The sequence below is a fragment of the Euphorbia lathyris genome, chromosome 1, assembly GCF_963576675.1.
Source record: "Euphorbia lathyris chromosome 1, ddEupLath1.1, whole genome shotgun sequence".
Taxonomy (NCBI): domain Eukaryota; kingdom Viridiplantae; phylum Streptophyta; class Magnoliopsida; order Malpighiales; family Euphorbiaceae; genus Euphorbia; species Euphorbia lathyris.
In genome coordinates, this window is record NC_088910.1 from 23,980,922 (window position 1) to 24,001,469 (window position 20,548).

Sequence of the window (20,548 nt, forward strand, 5' to 3'; positions counted from 1 at the left end):
TGTTTAGAGAGAGAAAACTCAAAAAAATGATGATTTTGAAAAATAAAAAATGTGGTTCCATAGTAAATATGATACTAAACAATTTTAATTCTTAAAAATTTTCATTTTGAGGCCAATAAGTCAATAAAAATGATTTTTTTTTTTTGCAAATCATATGTACCGATCTGTAAAAACGTGAAACCACATAGTTTAGTACAAAACTGGTAGTCGCTTCGCACCATTGGAATCTCTTTTATAGGGATGTAAATGGGGCGGAAATTCTCCATCTCCGTCTATGACTCATCCCGACAGGGACGGGGAATCCCCGTAGATGTGAATGAGGATAATTTTGTCCCTCGTGGCGGGGATGGAGGCGAGAATAGAAAAGGTATCCCCGTTCCACTGGGATCACCGTCCCCGCCCCTTTAACAAGGATAACGTTTTTGAAACATTGTAAACGAGGAATGAAACGCAAAGAAGCACAAATCTATCATCGTCTGACTTACAGCAATGAGGACGAAAAATCTCTGACTAATCAGGGAATGAGGATGGAAAATGCATTCTCCATTCTACCCTGCTATATTTACATCCCTATTCTAATTTGAGTTAACCAACTTGAAGCTGAGATGAATGTGTTCTTTAACCGAATCAAATAAGTATAAGTCTCAAAATACTTAATTTTTTCTAATAATGTTTCAAATTACCTTAGTTTAGGCCTCAAATATATTATCTATCACATTAAAAGTAATTTTTCTTTTACAATGATAGAAAGTAGAATCATAATTGTATCATTGTTAGTATCAATTTTTAAGAGGTGTTTGGACCTACCATGTGACGTGAAGCTAGATTTCATGTAAACAAAAATAGTAATCTCATCTCACTCACCACATCCGAAGTGTATCTACGACACCCAATCCACATCCAACAAGAGCCACCGCTACAGCCACCCTCTTCCATCTCACCAGGTGGCGCTCTTACTCTCACTCTTACTCTTGCTGCCGCAACTTCCTCCTTTCCGCCAACTACCACCGAGCGCCACCACACCTTCTAAATTTACCAAAACACCCTTATTAACCAATCCTAATTTACTTATAATATTACTTTATCTGAAAATCCAATGCAAAGCCCACTCTTTAGGGGCATCAATTGGGCCACACCTGCATCAGCATTTCATCACCACCGAGTTCATAATAATCATAGCTTTTTTTACTCACTATTCATTGCCCCCAAGAAACTCGTTAACCTCAAACACAGAAGACTAGGACAGATTAAGGAAGGAAACTGGCGTTGTAGGAGAGGAAGGAAGAGTGTTGTTTATAGAAGTAATTCAAGTAGTGCTATGCCTTGTTCCTCTATTAGCACTGTATCTGGTGGTGGTGGTGGTGGAGGCGGAGATGACAATGGTTCTCTTCGTAGCTTCAAGTTAAACGAATCCACTTTCTTAGCTTCACTCATGCCGAAGAAGGAGATTGCTGCCGATCGATTTATTGAGTCTCACCCTGAGTTTGATGGCCGTGGTGCCATTATCGCTATCTTTGGTACTCCAAACTCGCTCCATCGATCATTTCTTATTTACGAGTCAATTTTATTTTGTCATTGTAGAGAAGTTTGATTACTCACTCCGGAGTTGTTTGAATTTAGATTCTGGAGTTGACCCGGCTGCTTCTGGACTACAAGTGACGTCGGATGGGAAGCCAAAGATCCTCGATGTTCTCGATTGGTAATAACTGGTTACTTTACTTGACTATGGCATAATTAGATTATTTGAGCTGAGTGATTTTCCGTTTTTTCAGCACTGGGAGTGGAGATATTGATACCTCAAAAGTAGTCAAAGTTGATGAAGATGGTTGCATTCGTGGGGCTTCTGGTTAGATTCATCACTAATCTGTATTTGTTATCTTAAATGTTTGTTCGTTCGCTAGAAAATGTTCTCCTGTTATATGGCCATGTCATTTCGTACTCATTCAATTCAATTCTATAGCATTTGTTTCCTGTCTAGGTTTGATCTCGAGAAAGGCCATTCTCTTTAGGCTGTCAGTGCAGAAAATGGGAAGATATTTTCCATCTGTTACTGATTATTTTCGTCGGACCACAATGCTGTGGCGGCAATAGTTGCAATTTTTTCTTCTTTTACTCATTCATTCTGGTTGTACGCTTTCAATTCTTGCTGTATGCATATATCTATCTTAAGAGGTAATTCTGCTTCTACGTATGATTATATAATACAGTAGCTCTGAACTTTCTGTTCTGCTGGTTCTTATAAAATGTACCCAATAGGAGCATCTCTGGTTGTCAATTCTTCGTGGAAAAACCCTTCAGGTGAATGGCATGTGGGTTATAAGTTGGTGTATGAGCTATTTACTGACACATTAACTTCTCGTTTGAAGGTAGGTGCAGTCCATCTTTTAATTTACTTTTTTTTTTGGCAATCCAAATAATGCAGGCAAAACCAGTAAACTAATGGTATTGTGAATTTCCCTCAATGACAGAAAGAAAGAAAAAAGAAGTGGGATGAGAAAAATCAGGAAGAAATTTCCGTGGCTGTAAAGCATCTTGATGAATTCTCTCAGGTTCTTGAAAATGCTGCTTTGTGATATATTTTTTTTTTTCTGCCATATAATACATCCGAAGCATGTAGTTCAATTCACCCTGATTCTACAGTTAGATTACTGAAAGTCTCAATAAATTTTCCACTTTTTGTACACGATGTTGATGGAAAAACTTTTTGCCTGAAAACCATGATCTTGGAAGCTAGTGCCTGGATTAATTGCTTATAAGACTGTTCTGACTGCATGGATTATTGGAGTATTCAAAGATGAGGAATTCTTATTGTATTCTTAAATAGCATATTTTTCCAGATTAATTGATGTTATAGTGTTGTTGTTCTCCAGAAATACTCGAATCCAGATGATGCAAATTTGAAGAAGGTTCGAGAAGACCTTCAGAACAGAATTGATATACTACGAAAGCAAGCTGATGTGAGTTTGAGGATGTTCAACTCTATTAAATTTGGTAGAGTTATTATTGTTGTTCTAAAATAATTTTCCTATTTTTTAGAGCTATGATGACAAGGGACCTATCATAGATGCTGTTGTGTGGCATGATGGAGAACTGTGGAGGGCTGCTCTTGATACACAAAGTCTTGAAGATGATCCAAATTGTGGGAAGCTTGCTAATTTTGTTCCTCTTACCAATTATAGGTATATAAATTGGTATTTGGTACCAACAGTGTGGTTCAAAACTCTTTGATCTGACTTTGGCTGAAACTTGATGTTAACTTCGTGTAAAATGTAAATTTGACTCCATTTATCCTTGGAAAATTATGACATGTTACTCACATTCATCTGCAACTTCTTGTTTAGTTTATTTATTGTTAAATTGATAACGTCCTTTGAAATTTACCATGATATACACTTCTTTTCCTGTTGCGAAACTAAATGGGTCTGCACTTAAGTTTTAACTATACGAAGAAAATGTTTTTATTAGATTTTACTTCCAAGCATTGCAAATTGGAAGTTTGGAACCCTTTTTAGTCCCTAGAGTTCCAAAATTTTATTTTGCTGAGCTCCCTCGCTGGTGTACTATATTATAGTCTTTGAATCTGGATCCTTGGCGTATGCCTTTATTTGTTATAATTAATGCAGACATTTGTAAAATTCCAGTAAAATAATTTTTATCTTTTCCTATGTTCAAATTGTTGTTAAATTTTCTGTTTCAACAAATAAAACCTTTTTCTAATGATAGTTTCTTTCATGACCCTTGCAAAACAAGGAGCCTAGTGCTCTGGTCGTGCAGAAGGCCTTTGAAAAATGAAATTTATAAACCTTGAATTGTGTTTATGAATTTTGTAATGGGCTGGAATTAGTAGTTTTTTGATTAATTGTTTTATGAATTTTATAAGGCGCTGGAATGATCATATGAAAACTATTATTTCAGGACTGAAAGGAAATTTGGTGTGTTTAGCAAGTTGGATGCATGTTCATGTGTCCTAAATGTGTATGATGAGGGAAATATCTTAAGCATTGTAACTGATAGCTCCCCGCATGGCACTCATGTTGCTGGTATTGCAACTGCATTTCACTCAAAGGTACTACCATTTAAGTTATTTACGTTTTTGGTTGCATTTTTTGCAGTCAAAGCTAAATTCGATTTTTGGTGTTTTTCCTTCATGAATTCCTGGCAGGATTCATTACTGAATGGAGTTGCTCCTGGAGCACAGCTGATATCATGCAAAATTGGAGATTCACGTTTGGGTTCAATGGAGACAGGCACCGGCTTGACAAGGGCTGTAATTGCTGCTGTTGAGGTTGGTCAAATTATTTCGCTTTTGGAATAAATTTTGTGTAGCCTTGGGATTACAGTTTAAAGGTTATCTTTGCTATTCTTTTTCAAATAGTTATTTACTAAAAAAATCATTTTATTATGTATACAAAAATTTTGTAAATAGCTTTTTTGGTTTTTTTTTTCTTGTGCAATTGAATAGATAATTATACTTTATATAGATAGCTGTTATGAAATGTGATATAATAAGTAATTCCTTTTGCCTTTGCAGCACAAATGTGATCTCATTAATATGAGTTATGGAGAACCTAGTCTGCTCCCAGATTATGGTCGCTTTGTTGACCTCGTGAACGAAGTACCAATCCAGAGCTTTTAATCCCTGTTTTATAATTGGTTTGATTGTTTTCTTCATAAAATTTTTTCATTATTCACGAATGGTATCTTGTTAGGTGGTGAACAAGCACCGTATTATATTTGTGAGTAGTGCCGGTAATAGCGGTCCAGCATTAAGCACCGTTGGTGCTCCTGGAGGCACAAGTTCCAGTATCATAGGAGTTGGTGCATATGTCTCCCCTGCAATGGCTGCTGGTGCCCATGCTGTAGTTGAACCTCCAGCTGAAGGACTTGAATATACTTGGTATGTCAATTTCCATTTAACTGACTCTAGTTATAACTATAAGTCTCCACAGTCCACACTCGATCGCACTCGAGTGAATGTTCTTGTTTAGGTTTAATTTGCTTATGCTTAAGGTGATTCGGAACACAGGTCCAGCCGAGGTCCTACAGCTGATGGAGATCTTGGAGTCTCTGTTAGTGCTCCTGGTGGGGCTGTTGCTCCAGTCCCAACATGGACTCTCCAAAAGCGCATGCTCATGAATGGAACATCAATGGCATCTCCATCTGCTTGCGGTGGAATTGCATTACTTGTTAGCGCAATGAAGGTTCTTCTCAATGCACATTTTGATTGTTGCCTTCTCCCATGGTTGATGCCACTTTAATCTGAATGTGTCGCATGAAACATTGTCTCTGCAGGCCGAGGGCATTCTCGTGAGTCCATACAGCGTAAGAAAGGCTCTTGAGAACACATGTATTCCTGTAGGCGAATCACTAACGGATAAGCTATCCACAGGACACGGACTTATGCAAGTTGACAAGTAAGATATTCTGATTCAGGCTTTGTTTGATTATAGTTGTGAGATGAGTAATAAACTGAACCATTTTTAATGAAAAAATATTGACGTCGCATTATGTTTGACAGGGCACATGAATATATACAGAAGTCCAAGAATATTCCAAGTGTTTGGTATGAAATAAAGGTTAATCGATCTGGAAAATCAAGTAAGTATTTTTCATGTTGGCCTATTGTGCAAAGACTGGAATCAGATGCGTGTTAGTTAATATTGTCTACATGTTCTTACTACTTTAGAAGCTTTGTACTTAAAACCTTTACTTCTTGAAAGCAAAGGTTGCAGCCTTGATTTATGATCTATGTAATATGAGATTTATTGTAGATATATGAATAAGTTTCGGACCTAAATTCATTGCATTCCTCATGTTGGTTCTCCAAAAATTATGATTATTGTTGATTACTGACTGAAGATTCCCCTTGCTTGTTTGATGATTTTTTTTTTTAATATTTATGGATAAGCTGTATGATGAAACATATGATTATTATGATGTGTCTTGGCTGCAGGTCCTGCATCACGAGGCATTTACTTGAGGGAATCCAGTGCTTGCCAACAACCAACAGAGGTGGGTTACTGTGAGATTTGCATTGATGGTATTGTTGGGTTAGGCTTGATTGTGATTGTATCTGTTTGTGTGGGATTTGTCCTACATAAGCGTGAAGTTTATGTACGAGTTTCCTTGAACAACTAGAATTCAACCTTCAATCAATCTTTGGGTTATGAAATGATTGTTGCCATTTGATAACGTTTCACTGCAAATTAATCAATTATCGCAGTTCTTTTTATTCTCTACTTAGGTTTTCCTTGGTTTCCATTTTTTTTGAACCATTGTGTAGGCTTCCGATGAAAACTGTAATACGAAACTTCAACCTGGTTTTGAGGACACTAAAGCATGAAGTATTGCATTTGATGCATGCTGTTGCTATTTATTATTGTCATGGTGAATAGGGCTTATCAATGATAAAATGCTACTACTTCATATATCAGTGGTTACAATCTAGATTTTGGTAGGAAGTTATCAATGATAACTTATGATTGTGACAGTTTTGGTGCTAGAAATTGTTGTTTGGAAATCCTTTTCTGTTTTCATGACCATCAGCTTTGATATTATGATAAAAGCTAACTTTTCAGTATAGTATATTAGTATGTGGTAATTGCTGGTTTTTTTTCCCTGCAATTTAAGTTTCCTCTTGCATCAGTCAATTTCTAGCAACTTAATTTATGTTTTCAACAGTGGACAGTGCAAATTGAACCTAAGTTTCATGAAGGTGCAAGTAAGTTGGAAGAATTGGTTCCCTTTGAGGAGTGCATTGAGTTGCATTCTACTGAAAAGGCGGTTGTAATGGCTCCTGAGTATCTCCTCCTTACTCATAATGGGCGCAGTTTCAAGTTAGTTACTATTGCTTCTATACTGTCTTTTTCAAGTTTCCATACCTATATTCACATTGTAAATTCAATTGGTTGTCTGATGCTCTTATCCTTTGAATAGTCTAGAAAGCACCATATACTGTTCTGTAAGGTTTTTTGCTTGATCGTCATTAGTTTGCACCAGTGAAACATTTGCTATTGCGCCCATCAAAGATATTGATATCTTAATGCGCATGCATGCATACAGAGCGTTGTGCTATTTCTTGAATCTTTTTATTGTTATTGTTACATTTTCTTAGATTCTTTCAGTGCTAATTGTTCATTATTTTTAGGGATAAGGTATCAAAATAGGCCTAAGGTTTTTGGGGAAGTGTCAATTTAGGCTCCACGTACAAAATAGCACCAATATAGGCTTAACGTTTAAAAAAGGTACCAATTTAGGCCTCGATAACGAAACGTGATACGTCATTCGTATTACTCCGTTAAGTTCTGATTTCTCTCTCCACATACAATTGACATAACTTAACGGAATAATATAAATGACCTGTCATGTTCCGTTATCGAGGCCTAAATTGGTACTCTTTTTTTAAACGTTAGACCTATGTTAGTGCTATTTTGTAGGTGGAGCCTCAATTGGTACTTCCCCAAAAACCATAGGCCTATTTTAGTACCTTATCCCTTATTTTTTATTCTACAAGGTTCCAGAGGAATCAGACAACCTTATTTGGTCAAATACCTCAACATATTTTGTTTTGTGAATATTTTTTGATTCACAATTTCAAATATTATAAGAAATAATTGGATTTATTTTATGATGTCTACATCTACTATGAACTCTACTTTAACTTGCTTGAAAGTACAATGATCTATCCGTTAACATGCTTTTCTCAATCTTTTCAGCATAGTGGTTGATCCTACCATGCTAAGTGATGGTTTACATTATTATGAAGTTTATGGAGTTGATTGCAAAGCACCATGGCGTGGCCCCATTTTCAGGATTCCAGTTACTATAACAAAACCTATGGCTATAAAGAGTCGTCCTCCACTTGTTTCATTTACTAGGATGTCTTTTCAACCAGGTCTCTTTTATTATCGCAACTGCAATATGACTTTTTTTGTTTTTATATATATATATATATATGTTATATGAAATTTCTGTTTGCACGTATGTGTCTAATAATACACAGCTAAATAGTAAACTTATGCTTACTGGCTAACTGCTAAGTGAAGCACAAAGAAAGCATTTAATTTTTGTGAACCACGCAAAGATGTTCCAAAAGTAGCATTCTATCCTGCCCAAAGATGTTCGCTAGAGGAAGTTTGTACAAGGAGAAACAACTGGAAAAAAGTTGCATAAATGTTACTATGGTTTTAAATTTTGAATTACCATGAATCAAATTTACATTATGGGTTCAATTGATAATTAGTTTTCTTGAATTTGTTCATGATAAGGCATGACGATCACAGATGTATTGTTTGAATAGGTCATATCGAAAGAAGATTTATTGAAGTTCCAAATGGTGCCAACTGGGTTGAGGCTACCATGCGAACATCAGGGTTTGATACCACTCGACGTTTTTTTATTGACACGGTTCAGGTGAAAATGTGGTGAAAGGTTTTATTTGACTCGACTCCCATTCAATTCTCTAAACCTGCTGTGACACACTTGCGACATGCAGATTTGCCCTTTACAAAGACCTATCAAGTGGGAGAGCGTTGTTTCGTTTTCCTCTCCTACTGCCAAAAGCTTTGCATTTCCTGTAGTTGGTGGTGAGACAATGGAATTAGCTGTTGCTCAATTTTGGTCAAGTGGCATAGGAAGTCATGAAAGCACTCTTGTCGACTTTGAGGTATTGAGTTCATATTAGAACCTTTGTCACTTAAGTATGATTGTTAATTTGCTGAGTCATTTGTACGGTCGATTGTCCATAAATCACTGACGTTGTATATTTCATCTTTCTCTCTCTCTCTTTCTTTTCTCTCCCTCCTTGTATTTTCCCCTCCTTCCCCTTTTCATTTTTTCCTTCATTGTTGTTTTGGTTTATTTCCTGGAACTTTTTTCATTTTGAAGCTTGGATTATTGCATTCTTGATTTCAGATTTCAGCTTAGATTACAAGAGGCTAGCAGATGTTCATCATTCATATAATTTTAGTAATTATAAGCCTGAATTTCTTATGTAGTAGTTCAGTGGCTTATGCTTTTCTATTAGTTTTTTTTTTTTCTCCCAGTTCTCTGAATTCAAACTCCAGAGAAATGAAAGAAGGCATCACAATATTAAGATCTAAGAATAATGATTACTGAGGATTTGAGGTTGGATTTCTCATGTGATAGATTATTGATCCTATTCTGTTGTATTGTTGTTGATGACATGTGTAATAGATGTTCATTATCATTCTTAATTTTTTTTTGCACCCGTGCTGCTCTATTGGGCCTGCAGTTGTTGCTGGGGTTTAGCATTTCCATGTTAGTAATGTATGAAGTTTAGTGGATCTTGTGAGGTTGATGTATCTGTGAATCAACTTAAACTCTAATTGGAAGGCTTACTGGCATATACATAGAAATATGGCTTACTGAAAGAAAATAACAACCTTCTTTGTTCGTGTTTCTTGACAAACTTCACATGCATCAGAGTGAAAAGAATGTTTCTTATAGTAATGATGACGAAAGAGCTAATATGTGTAGCTATGTTTTTTTCTTATTTATTTTTCCTTTTAGGTGTCAGTTTGATTGGTGATGAAAAAATATACCAATTTGTTATGGCGTTGAATCTGGTAGGAATTGGGATTTTGTCTTATATGTTAAATCACATGCTTTCTTGGGTTCTGGGAAACAATATATCTCTGCAACCTTCCTTTTGTTGTTTTCTGTTACTCTAAGCTGAGTGACAGAATATCTAATCAGCGATTATTTTGCATAGATTGTGTTTCATGGGATTGGTGTCAATAAAGATGATGTCATCCTTGATGGAAGTGAAGCACCTACAAGAATTGATGCTGAAGCTTTACTTGCATCTGAGAAACTTGTTCCTGCTGCTATTCTAAATAAGGTAAAATACATTCTTCATGTCAATGATGATTAAAATTCGAGTTTTTTTTTTATCTTCGTATGGTTAGTTGTTTTTAACCGATGCATCTATTCCTTTATCTGATTTTAATTTTGCAGATAAGAGTTCCTTACCGACCTATTGATGCTAAACTTACAACACTTACTGCAGACCGTGACAAACTGCCTTCAGGCAAGCAGACACTAGCGCTGACTTTAACGTAAGAATTCATTTTATATCTGCTTGTATATTGTTGAATTTTATCTTTTATCGTCATTTATTCTGTATCTTTTTCGTTCTGCAGTTACAAGTTTAAATTAGAGGATGCAGCTGAAATAAAGCCTCAAGTCCCGTTGCTTAATAATCGCGTATATGACACTAAATTCGAGTCACAATTTTATATGATTTCAGATGCGAACAAGGTACTTCTAGATTCATTTTGCCTCGCGGAAAAAGAAAGAAAAATCTTATTAATCATCACTTGAGGAGTGGAACTCTTAACTAGGCTTAGAAATGTTTATTTTCTTTGTACTGAAATCATTACTTTAATCAATATATGCATAAACAGTAATGCTTTATCTGCATTACATGTTGGTTTGTCATCCATGTTATCAATCAATCTAGTGGGCTATAACTTGTATTTTTATTTTTTTAAACAATTGTAGAGATGTAATTTTTCTCCTTTCCAATTCTAGCGTGTATATGCAATGGGTGATGTCTATCCAAATTCTTCAAAGCTCCCCAAGGGTGAATACAGTTTACGTCTATTTCTAAGGTATCCATTTACTGACAAGATCAAATCCTCGCACATATGCATATCTCTTCATTTTCACTCACACTCTCACACAGACATAGCATAACTTTTATCCTTAACATACTGAACTCTTTTAACACATCTAAACTTCCTCTAGTGAGAAATTTTTATTTAGGTTAATTCCTTGCATGATGATAATCACATTGCAGGCATGACCATGTGCAATATTTGGAAAAGCTGAAGCAGTTAGTCTTGTTTATTGAGAGAAATTTGGATGACAAGGTAGGATATTATGATCTCAAGTATTAATTTCATTTAGCAATTTGTTTAAACTTCTCAGACGTGGTCTTTTTTTTATTGTTCCTAAGATTTCATAACTGCTAGTGTTTGGAATTTTCAAAACTTAATTGATCTATGTTCACTGGTTTCCTTCATTTCCTGTCCTTTTGTAGGATCCTGATTATCCTCCATTAATTTCTTGTTTGCTTATGGAGACTTGATTACAAATTATTTTTCTGATTTGCACTATTGAAGCTACTTGCATGTGAGGGGGAACACAAAAGATTTTCTAATTCCTGTCTGTCATTCTGACATGTTACTTGGCCTTTGAATAAAGATGTACAGAGTGTAACCATATTTTGGAACCGTTTGTTTGCTTTATTATGAGTACTTGATGGCAATTTTGTGTTTATTTTTTAAAGTGATTGATTTTAGAATGTGAGACTGTCATGGGAGGTGATGTGTTATTGGAAATTTTGTAACTTTTATGTGACGTCACAGTTTCAAATTTGAAATGGTTTCAGATTCAACTCACAAGTTTATTATCACTAATATGCTATATTGCTAATGATTTATCTATTTAGATTTTGTATCTATTTTAATATTTATTTTTGTTGCACTGTTCAAGAGGATATATAATATTTTAGCTCTGATATTGATTTTACATTATGCAAAATTAATTTAGCTTTTAGGTATTGAGGCTCTACTTATTTCTTTTATACAGGATGTTATTCGACTCAATTTTTTCTCTGAACCGGATGGACCTGTTATGGGAAATGGTGCTTTTAAATCCTCAGTTTTAGTTCCAGGGTATGTGCTTCTAAATGATATATTTTCAATGTTCTCTTGTACAATATATTTCGTATCATATTTTTAAGTAAAACTTTTCTTGTAGGAAGAGAGAAGCGATATACTTGGGGCCCCCAGCCAAAGAAAAGCTCCCAAAGGTATTAAAGATTCTTTCCCTGACATCTCTCAACCCTGTGGTAAAAGAATTATCAAAGATGAAGGTATGATAAGATGCTCAAAAAATTTCTGCAGAGCGCTGCACAAGGATCTGTGCTCCTGGGAGCAATCTCCTATGGAAAGCTATCATCTGTTAGTCAGGAAGGGAAAAATCCAGAGAAAAATCCAGTCTCTTATCGAGTCTCTTATGTAGTGCCCCCTAATAAGGTTCTAACCACTAATTCCTTGGATATCCTTTTTCATAGAAGTAAATTTTGAAAATATACGCCAGATAATCATGCCAATTTTTTTCAGGTCGATGAGGAAAAGGGAAAGGGGTCTTCTTCTACTTGCTCCAAAACTGTTTCTGAACGTTTAGAAGAAGAGGTTCTTCCAATCACTTCCTAATATATATTGAACAATTTTACAGGGAGAAAAAAAAACTAATAATATGTGATTTTAGTGGAAAAATCAGTCTTGCAAACTTGATGGATGTCACAATGTAGAAACTGGATAGTTTTTTTTTTTCTCATAAATAGGGGACGATATAGATTACAGTTATCCATTGTCTATTACACTTCTTGGAATATTCTATTTGGGTCTTTTGGCATTTTCGTATCTTGACATACTCAGTGTAAGTTTTGTTCTTATGGTTTCTAGTTATTTTCATGGAACTGGTTCTTACTGGGTGTAACCCATGGCAGATTAGAGATGCAAAGATAAAAGTGCTCGCGAGCCTAAAACATGACAATGATGAAGAACTCTCAGAATGGAAAAAGCTCTCCATCTCTCTTAAGGTTGAACTTTTTATTTAATGCACTTCAGTATTTTGGTGCTTTAACTCTTTCTTGACATTACTATACTTGTATGTCTTTAACTGGCCAAGATTTCCCAATACTTGGTCTCATGGAAACTGGCGCATATATCAATTATTATCTGGTAGTTTTAAACTTATTTTTCCTCGGCCAATAGGTTATTTCCGGCTAGTGAGGTCTTAATTTAGCTTGCAATAATCTTCATAAAATGGGTGGAGACTGCCCAATTGAAGAAACTTTTTACTCTAGATTCTCTTGGTTTAATTTACATTCAAGAACATTATTTAATTCTAGCTATTATTGGAAATTATATGCCCAGTATATGCATTTATGCTTTTCTGGACCATCTGACCTTGTTCCATATAGCATTAACTAGTAAGTAACACCTGTTTTCTCGCAGTCTGAATACCCAAATTATACTCCGCTGCTTGCAAAGATTTTGGAAGGCTTGGTTTCTGAGAGTAATGTTGAGGACAAAATTCGTCACGATGAAGATGTAAGTCCACAAGAACATGTACAAACAAAAGATTTGTGTTTATGTGGTTTGTTTTATAGAAGAAAATGGTAGGATTCTGTATTATATTCTACCCTGTTGTATTTTTTTATCTTGCTGATAATCTTTAAGTTTTTTTTAATTGAATTTGAGGGTGATAACTTGATTATGAGAATATGTTTTGCCTTCAGTAATGGGCTTAACAGCCATAATCTAGAGTTTGGTGGAAAATATATGGTAAAAGATGATATTTGAATGTTGCGTGTCTTTTGAGTTACAGCTTTGCTGTCTGAAACTTTATTATTTAAACTTAGGCAGTGTCATGGCTGTTGGACATAACTATGAAAATATGTTGTGATTCTTGTTTTGTTGGACCCATAATGAATTGTGTGTGCGTGTTGGATCAACTGATCTTGACATGTCTTTGGTGGAGTCTGATTAGTTACCAAGACAAAGGCAACAAATCCAGAGTTGGTCTTTAACAATCATATAACAATTGATCTAAAATTCATAATGCGTATGGTAGAAATTCTTTTGCATCAAGATACTGTCTTCTAGTCTTCTCTTTATTTTTCCAAAGAAAATGCTATTGTTTTCTTTTGTTTAAAGGATGTGTTGAACTTCTATAGAATAGCAAATAACTTTTACATGCCACTTTTCAGATTATAGATGCAGCAAATGAGGTAATTAATAGTATTGATAGAGATGAGTTGGCGAAATTTCTAGCCCTCAAGAATGACCCAGAAGACGAGGAGATAGAGGTGTTTTTCTGTCTTTGCTCCTTTTCAACAAATTGTCTTGGAATTTTGTTCAGAAAATTGATAGCTGATTCTTGGCGCGCGTGCGCACACACACACATACATATATATATATATATATATATATAAGTATCTATTATGTCAGCTGATGAAAATTCTGATGTTTCAGAATTGAGTTTCTCAACTAGCTGATTCAAGTTCCTTACTCCTATTATCCTGTTTGGATATTTCAAATTGTTTTGTGCATTCATTTTTATTAACAGTAACTTGCTACTTTTACTGAAGAAAACAAAAAAGAAGATGGAAACAACCCGGGATCAATTGGCAGAGGCACTGTACCAAAAAGGGCTAGCACTTTCAGACATTGAATCGTTGGAGGTAGGAATACTTGGCTACATTTGGTGGTAATTTTATTGGTAATTTTCTTTTGTCTCTATGTATTGCTGGGCAACATGGATTCACCTGGTTGTTCCTAATGTAACTATTTTGATGTGACACCATAAAGATGCTGGTAAGAATCTGGATTGGACACTGTTATCATTTTTCAGGGTTTTTGGATTGGTCAAATTTTAGCTTACACGGAACATAGATACTAGTTTTAGAAGGAAAGAGTAGAGAGTTAGTGTATATTGAGAGTTTCCTCCTGAATCATGTGGGCATTTTGTAATTTGTTCTGTAAGTGATTTGTTCTATTTTCCTTTTCTTTTGGTAAAAGGATCCGACATGGATACATGTTGAAGTGTCTGATTCGTCCAAAAGTCGAAACATAGGATACATGGACACATATACGAAGGTGGTACGTTACGAATATGATGATAATTGATGATAAGAAAATGCATGTTAACGATTCTAATTAGTGATTGCATCTATTGACTTCTGTCATAATCATTATTGTCCTTGACATGATAGCAGGGAAAGAAAGCTGAAGCTTCACCTGCAGCAGATGGGGCAAAAGAGTCTGACAAGACCGATAAAAGTCATGCTCCAGTTGCTGGCCACCCAGACCCATTCGAGGAGAATTTCTTAGAGCTACAAAAATGGGTTGATGTGAAGTCCTCCAAATATGGAACTCTCTTAGTGATTCGTGAAAGACGGCGTGGAAGGCTTGGCACAGCGCTAAAGGTGGTCTTTTTGTTTGCCATACTTGACATGTTTCCGTGATATATGTTGTTGAAATAGAATGTGTCCGTCGGTTATATTTCACTGCTGAGGCACATGCAGGACATAAGAAATTGTAGATTTTAGACACTCTAAAAGTGGCTTTGTCTTTAATGTTATATTTATCCTTTTCAGGTGTTAAATGACATGATTCAGGATGATGGGGATCTTCCGAAGAGAAAACATTATGATCTGAAGCTGTCATTGCTTGACGAGATTGGGTGGAGTCATATGGCTATATATGAGAGACAGTGGATGCATGTGCGTTTCCCACCAAGTTTGCCTCTTTTTTAAGGTTTGTTTTTATGTATTTAGGAAGTCCGGAAGTCGTCAAATCATAAAAATGTCATCAGTACTAGTCCTGTTTGTTTACTGTAGAAGATGTTTGCAGGGTAATAAATGACCATTTTTTGCAACTCCTTTTTCTCCTGTTAATATTCGTCGGTGCTTTTTTACTTCATTCATTTACTGACTGATATTTCCATAGCTGTGAGCAGATAGGGTTGGCAAAATGGAGATAGATGCCATACCACACCGAAATGACACTTAAAAGTTCGCAGACATAATCAATTTAACCAAATGAAATTTTCGGTTCGATATCAACTCATCGTTGGCAATATTTGATAAATTAGTCCAATTTTTACATATTAAAAACCGATAGTCTTTGAACTCATTTGTCAAATGTTGAGTTGATATCTAAATAGATTAAATTGGTCCTTACCACCATTAACTCTGGGGTATTCTACATAGCCTGGGGGGAAAGCCCTTTGTTTGAAACTTATATTTTGATGGAATTTTAAGTCATTTTGATTTCTTTTTGTCAAATGTTTTTTTGGGAGGAAATAAAATAAAAGAAAGTTCAAATGTTTTATTTACAGAAAACAGGCAAGAAAGGCAGAAGCTGAGGGGGATACAAGTGAGAATTCAATTGACTTTATTCCATTCACTTATTTTTCAAACAAACTCTTCCAGTTTGGAACTTACAGTACAATTGCTTCTGTAGAATTGTAGTTTTGGCTATTAGTATATTAATGTTAATTATTTGGTTTAGTAATGTAGGAGAAATGAAAAGTATTTCAACCTGTAATATTGACTATTAAAATTCTCCCTTCAAAATGTCCTTGGCTGCAAAATGTCTATAATATTTTATTTGTTACAATTGAATTGAATTCTCTTAAAAACTTGTGGAATATTATGATACTACAAACAAACAAACAAGTTCCACCTACCTAGCAACAAAATCCCAACTGCTTATAGACTTCAAAGATTGGGTATATATTGACTACTAATTTACATCTCATTACTTGATGCTTGGTTATATTCTATTAAAAGATGAACATGCTTTTTCTATTGTATATTTTCCATATTACACACCTAAACTAAAAGGAAAAAAACAAAAAACAAAAAAGGCCCAAAAAATCAACTGTATTGTGATGATGTGTATACTAGTTTTCTAACTTACAAGGGGTTAACAATGAGAGGAAGGCCAAAACTAGGCCTTAAAGAGAGCATAATAGCAGGAGAATGAGAGTAAGTTGGGGAAACAGAGAAAGAAAACCTAGTGAGTATTAAAGTAAGGACAATCTTATACTCCATAGTAGACAAATGTCTACCAATACACATTCTTCCTCCAAACCCAAATGGTAAATATCCCATCTTATGCTTGCAACCTCCATATAATAAATCATCCTTGAATCTCTCTGGTTTAAATTCATACACATCTTCTCCCCATAAATCAGGGTCATGATGCATACCTACAAGATCAATCCACATGTTTGTTCCTTTTGGGATTGTTAGGTTATTTACTTTAATGTCCTCTCTTGATTGCCTTTGTACGTTCGGTGCCGGCGAGTATAGCCTTAATACTTCGTTCATAACCCATCCCATCTGCACCACAACATAAGTCAATTATATAATATTAGCACAATGATGTATCATCATCTAAATGGTTCATGATAGTATAGTAGACATTTTCGGATCAATCGCACAAAATGCGAAAAGCCGCTTTTTTTTTTTTTTTTCTTTTTTTGGTACAATTGGCCGGTTGGAAAATAGAAAGTGGTATTTTGTTACTTTGTTGTTGTGACACTGACTTGTCTTAATCTCATCTACTACTTCTAACATTTTTGAGAAAACAGAAATATGGCCATTTGAATCTCATACATGCGTGTGGACTATTGTTAAGTTTTGACGTTGACCTTTGGTCTTTGAAAAAAACACCGCCCAACGGTGACGTTTTCCAAAACAGAATTATCAACTCTAAGCATCTAGTGGGAAAAAAAAAAGAAGCAAAAAGAGGCTAACATCACTGCTAAAATCCTATAACACAAAATCATATTTTATGTTAAATAAATTAAATGGTATAGCATTCATTTTAACCCCTTCAGTTAAAACTTAAAAATCAATTAGTACCTTAAACTATCAAAATTATCAATTAGATCCCTCAACTTAAATCTAAGTGTTATAGTTCAAAATAGATTCAAGGTAAAATGACTAAAATTGTTCAACCAAATGATTTTCGATGAGAATACATTGTTGATTTTTGCTTAACATAAGGACTCAATTAATGATTTTTTCTCGGTTCAAGGACTTGATCGATGATTTTAATAGTTTAAAGTCCTGATTGATTTTGAAGTTTTAGATAATCTAAACGGGTATATGTCAAATTAAAATATGGAACTGAATATAAATGATTTTCCAAACTATATCAAAACGGTTGCGTGTTAGGAATATATATGTTGCATGTGATACTAGTAGTAGCTAGTTAATTAAACGTATATATAACTAATAACAATGTAGGTACCTAAAGATATAGATGTTTCAATCATTCAACACCACCATTATTACTAGATCAGACACAACACAACACAACATTTTAGAGATATGTTTCAATCATAAATGCCATAACTGATATGATATAAAACTAATTAAATTAAATTAAAACATACCTTCTTAAGACCAGCAATCATGGAATAATCAATCTCTTTATCTTGTTTAACTTCACTAATCTCTTCTCTTAAAACATTCTGCCACTCTGGATTCACAGCCAAAAGCAACAACGTCCAAGACAAAGCCAACGCCGTCGTTTCATGACCACCAAAGAAGAAAGTTTTACACTCATCTACTAATTCTCTCGTCGTCAACATCTTCCCCCCTAATCTCCCACTTTCCACCAATAAACCTAACAAGTCACCGTTTTGTGGTTCTATGCACTTTTTTCTATCCTCTATGATTTTAATAAAAAGGGTGTCAATTTCTCTCCCTAAATTCTCAGCTTCTAGGGTTTTTTTAGGGCATAGTAGTTTACTGAAGGGTACCCCTACGTATCTGTTAGTTTTAAATAAGGTCATTTGCATTGCCCTTAGTTTTTCAAAGACTTGTCTGCCATTTTCATAGCCAATTCCAAAACTTGTCTTGGCTATGATTTCTCCTGCTGTTGCTATTATTTCACTCTCCACATCTATCTCTTTCTGCCCAGAAGTTATCAGTTTGCTCCACTTGTCTACCATAGTTGCTGTGGACTCCACCATTAAGCTTGCCATTGCCTGTTTATATTTTTTTTAGAAATTAACAGAATTTTACGTGTCAGTATCTCATTGGACAGGTTGTGTCAATTTTCAGTTTAGTGGGTATCTATATAGTAGCTACTACCTATATTTGCTTAGAGTTCAGGGCCTCCAACGTCTATAAATAGGACGCTTCTTTCTCTATTTGGCAAAGCAAAGGGAGATGGATCCAGCTACCGTAGAAAGACTTTCTCAAATCAATCAAGAAAGGTGTTTTGTGATGAAAAAAAGCACAAATTTGGTTGACATGCTGCCTATTATTTATATTTAGCTTAAATTACTATTTGATTCCTGAAATATTCAAAATGTATATTCGATATGTTTATTTTTACTTTGATCTATTATTTAATAACATTTACATCCTTATCAATAACATTTACATCCTTATCTAGTCTGAATTGGCGAAACCTCAACCAATATAGATGGTTGAGATTTCACTGATTTTGGATAGATGGAGAGATAAATGTATCAAATAATTGATTAGGGTAAATACTAATATTTTGAATGGTTCATGAGCAAATAAAAACCAACATTTTGGATATGTTAAAAAATGCTTTAATCCTTTATGTTTTCGTACTAAAATATATTCAAATATGATTCATTACTTCTATGACTAATGCAGAATTTGTTTCCTATCTTTTGTCCTTTTTCAAATTTAGCCATCATGCATTTAGTAGAAAATGAATTAGGGTAAAAAAGAAATGGTTTTGACAATTTTTCATAAATTAGCCTAAATTTTGGGATAATTTGTCAAAAGTTTGGATTTTGAGAGCTGAATTGATACCTAAAATTCCAAAGGTTAAAAAAAAAAGTAACCTTCAAGTTGGCCGGAGAAAGTGCAGGAGTGATAATATGACGGTGGCGAACCCAATCATCGCCTTCAACCATAACTAAACCATTACCAAACATTGGTTTTCTGTCATGTTTAAAAACGTTAGGCTTCCCCCAAGTTTTCCCCATAACTCCATTAGACATCCTCTTTAGGAATTCCGGGTCTGCAATGTACAAAAACGGCTCCGTACCTAACCAATATATGAACACTTTCCCTGCATCCCATAAATAGGAAATTGAAGATTTAAATTATTTCCAAGTTCATCAGGTGCATGAACTTGTAGAAAAGAAGTGATAAAAATGGGAAGAATTAAGCATACCGTGAGATTTCTGCCATTGAGCAAAATAAGGAAATACAGTGTAGTGAATATCATTGGAGACATTCAAAGAAGAAGAAGAAGATGGAGAAGATGATGATGCAATGGTGATTTTCTTCATCTCTTTGAGGTTTCCGAAAGGGAATTTAGGGGTTGGACCTCCAAATCCATTTTTTCTAAGCTTTATATAAGCCATAAATGGGGAAATCCAGAAAGCAATGAGTAATTTGAAGAAGAAGAAGAGGAAAACACCAAGAATACTCAAGTTTAAAACTTTAGCTAATAGAAGAAACTCCATCTCTTAATCTGTTGTGTTTAATTTATGTAGACAGAAGAATGAAAAAGAAAGGATGAAAGAGGTTGATGAAAAAGAAGGGAACCCAATATGGGTATTTATAAGACCAAGGAAGACAAAGAGAGAGATGATGTCGGAGTTTGGACTAATTTTATTACGACCTTTTTACACTTCATATTTATTTATTTTTTATTTTTATTTTTAAATCATTGATAATTTTTTTAGACTTTTTAAAGCATAAAAGGGTATTTTAATCATTTTTTATAAAGTTAATGCAAATGATAAATTTTTTTAAGTATGTTCATCCTTTTTTTTTTTTTTTTAATGATGTGTTATTTGGTAAAATGTCAAAATTATTATAAAACGAAACAAGTGTTTTGAGAGAAAAAAATTGGCTAATTTTTTTTTTTAAACAAAAATGGGCTAATTTCTAGTGGTTATCAACGATAAATAATTAACTAATCTATCTATACTATAT

The 20,548-nt window shown here is 34.6% G+C and overlaps 2 protein-coding genes across 7 annotated transcripts; one reads left to right on the forward strand and one right to left on the reverse strand.

The window, feature by feature from the left end:
* The first annotated feature begins 976 nt into the window (after window positions 1-976).
* LOC136225453 (tripeptidyl-peptidase 2) lies at window positions 977-16,225 on the forward strand. Of its 6 annotated transcripts, XM_066013464.1 has the most exons (36): window positions 977-1,517; window positions 1,621-1,699; window positions 1,773-1,846; window positions 2,257-2,366; window positions 2,469-2,549; window positions 2,871-2,957; window positions 3,037-3,179; window positions 3,916-4,066; window positions 4,163-4,285; window positions 4,532-4,615; window positions 4,710-4,897; window positions 5,027-5,201; window positions 5,293-5,414; window positions 5,519-5,598; window positions 5,954-6,012; window positions 6,682-6,836; window positions 7,716-7,894; window positions 8,300-8,412; window positions 8,495-8,665; window positions 9,734-9,862; window positions 9,979-10,079; window positions 10,164-10,281; window positions 10,555-10,634; window positions 10,823-10,895; window positions 11,617-11,702; window positions 11,788-11,839; window positions 11,934-12,065; window positions 12,153-12,224; window positions 12,542-12,634; window positions 13,053-13,148; window positions 13,808-13,906; window positions 14,189-14,281; window positions 14,619-14,699; window positions 14,813-15,025; window positions 15,197-15,356; window positions 15,940-16,225. In XM_066013464.1, exons 1-35 carry the CDS (start codon window positions 1,097-1,099, stop codon window positions 15,353-15,355), a joined length of 4,272 nt encoding a protein of 1,423 aa, XP_065869536.1. In that variant the 5' UTR covers window positions 977-1,096; the 3' UTR covers window position 15,356; window positions 15,940-16,225. The 6 variants fall into 6 exon arrangements, with proteins under 6 accessions (XP_065869536.1, XP_065869527.1, XP_065869554.1 ...); XM_066013455.1 differs by lacking the exon at window positions 15,940-16,225 and having other exon boundaries at window positions 978-1,517; window positions 15,197-15,477; XM_066013482.1 differs by lacking the exon at window positions 15,940-16,225 and having other exon boundaries at window positions 978-1,517; window positions 14,619-14,696; window positions 14,816-15,025; window positions 15,197-15,477.
* Window positions 16,226-16,369: 144 nt separating this feature from the next.
* Window positions 16,370-20,118, reverse strand: LOC136225480 (cytokinin hydroxylase). Its single transcript, XM_066013511.1, has 4 exons — window positions 19,779-20,118; window positions 19,444-19,673; window positions 18,010-18,606; window positions 16,370-16,948 (listed from the first exon to the last, which is right to left on the reverse strand). The coding sequence occupies exons 1-4, from the start codon at window positions 20,071-20,073 to the stop codon at window positions 16,520-16,522; spliced, it is 1,551 nt and encodes a 516-aa protein (XP_065869583.1). The 5' UTR covers window positions 20,074-20,118; the 3' UTR covers window positions 16,370-16,519.
* Between the last annotated feature and the right edge of the window lie 430 nt (window positions 20,119-20,548).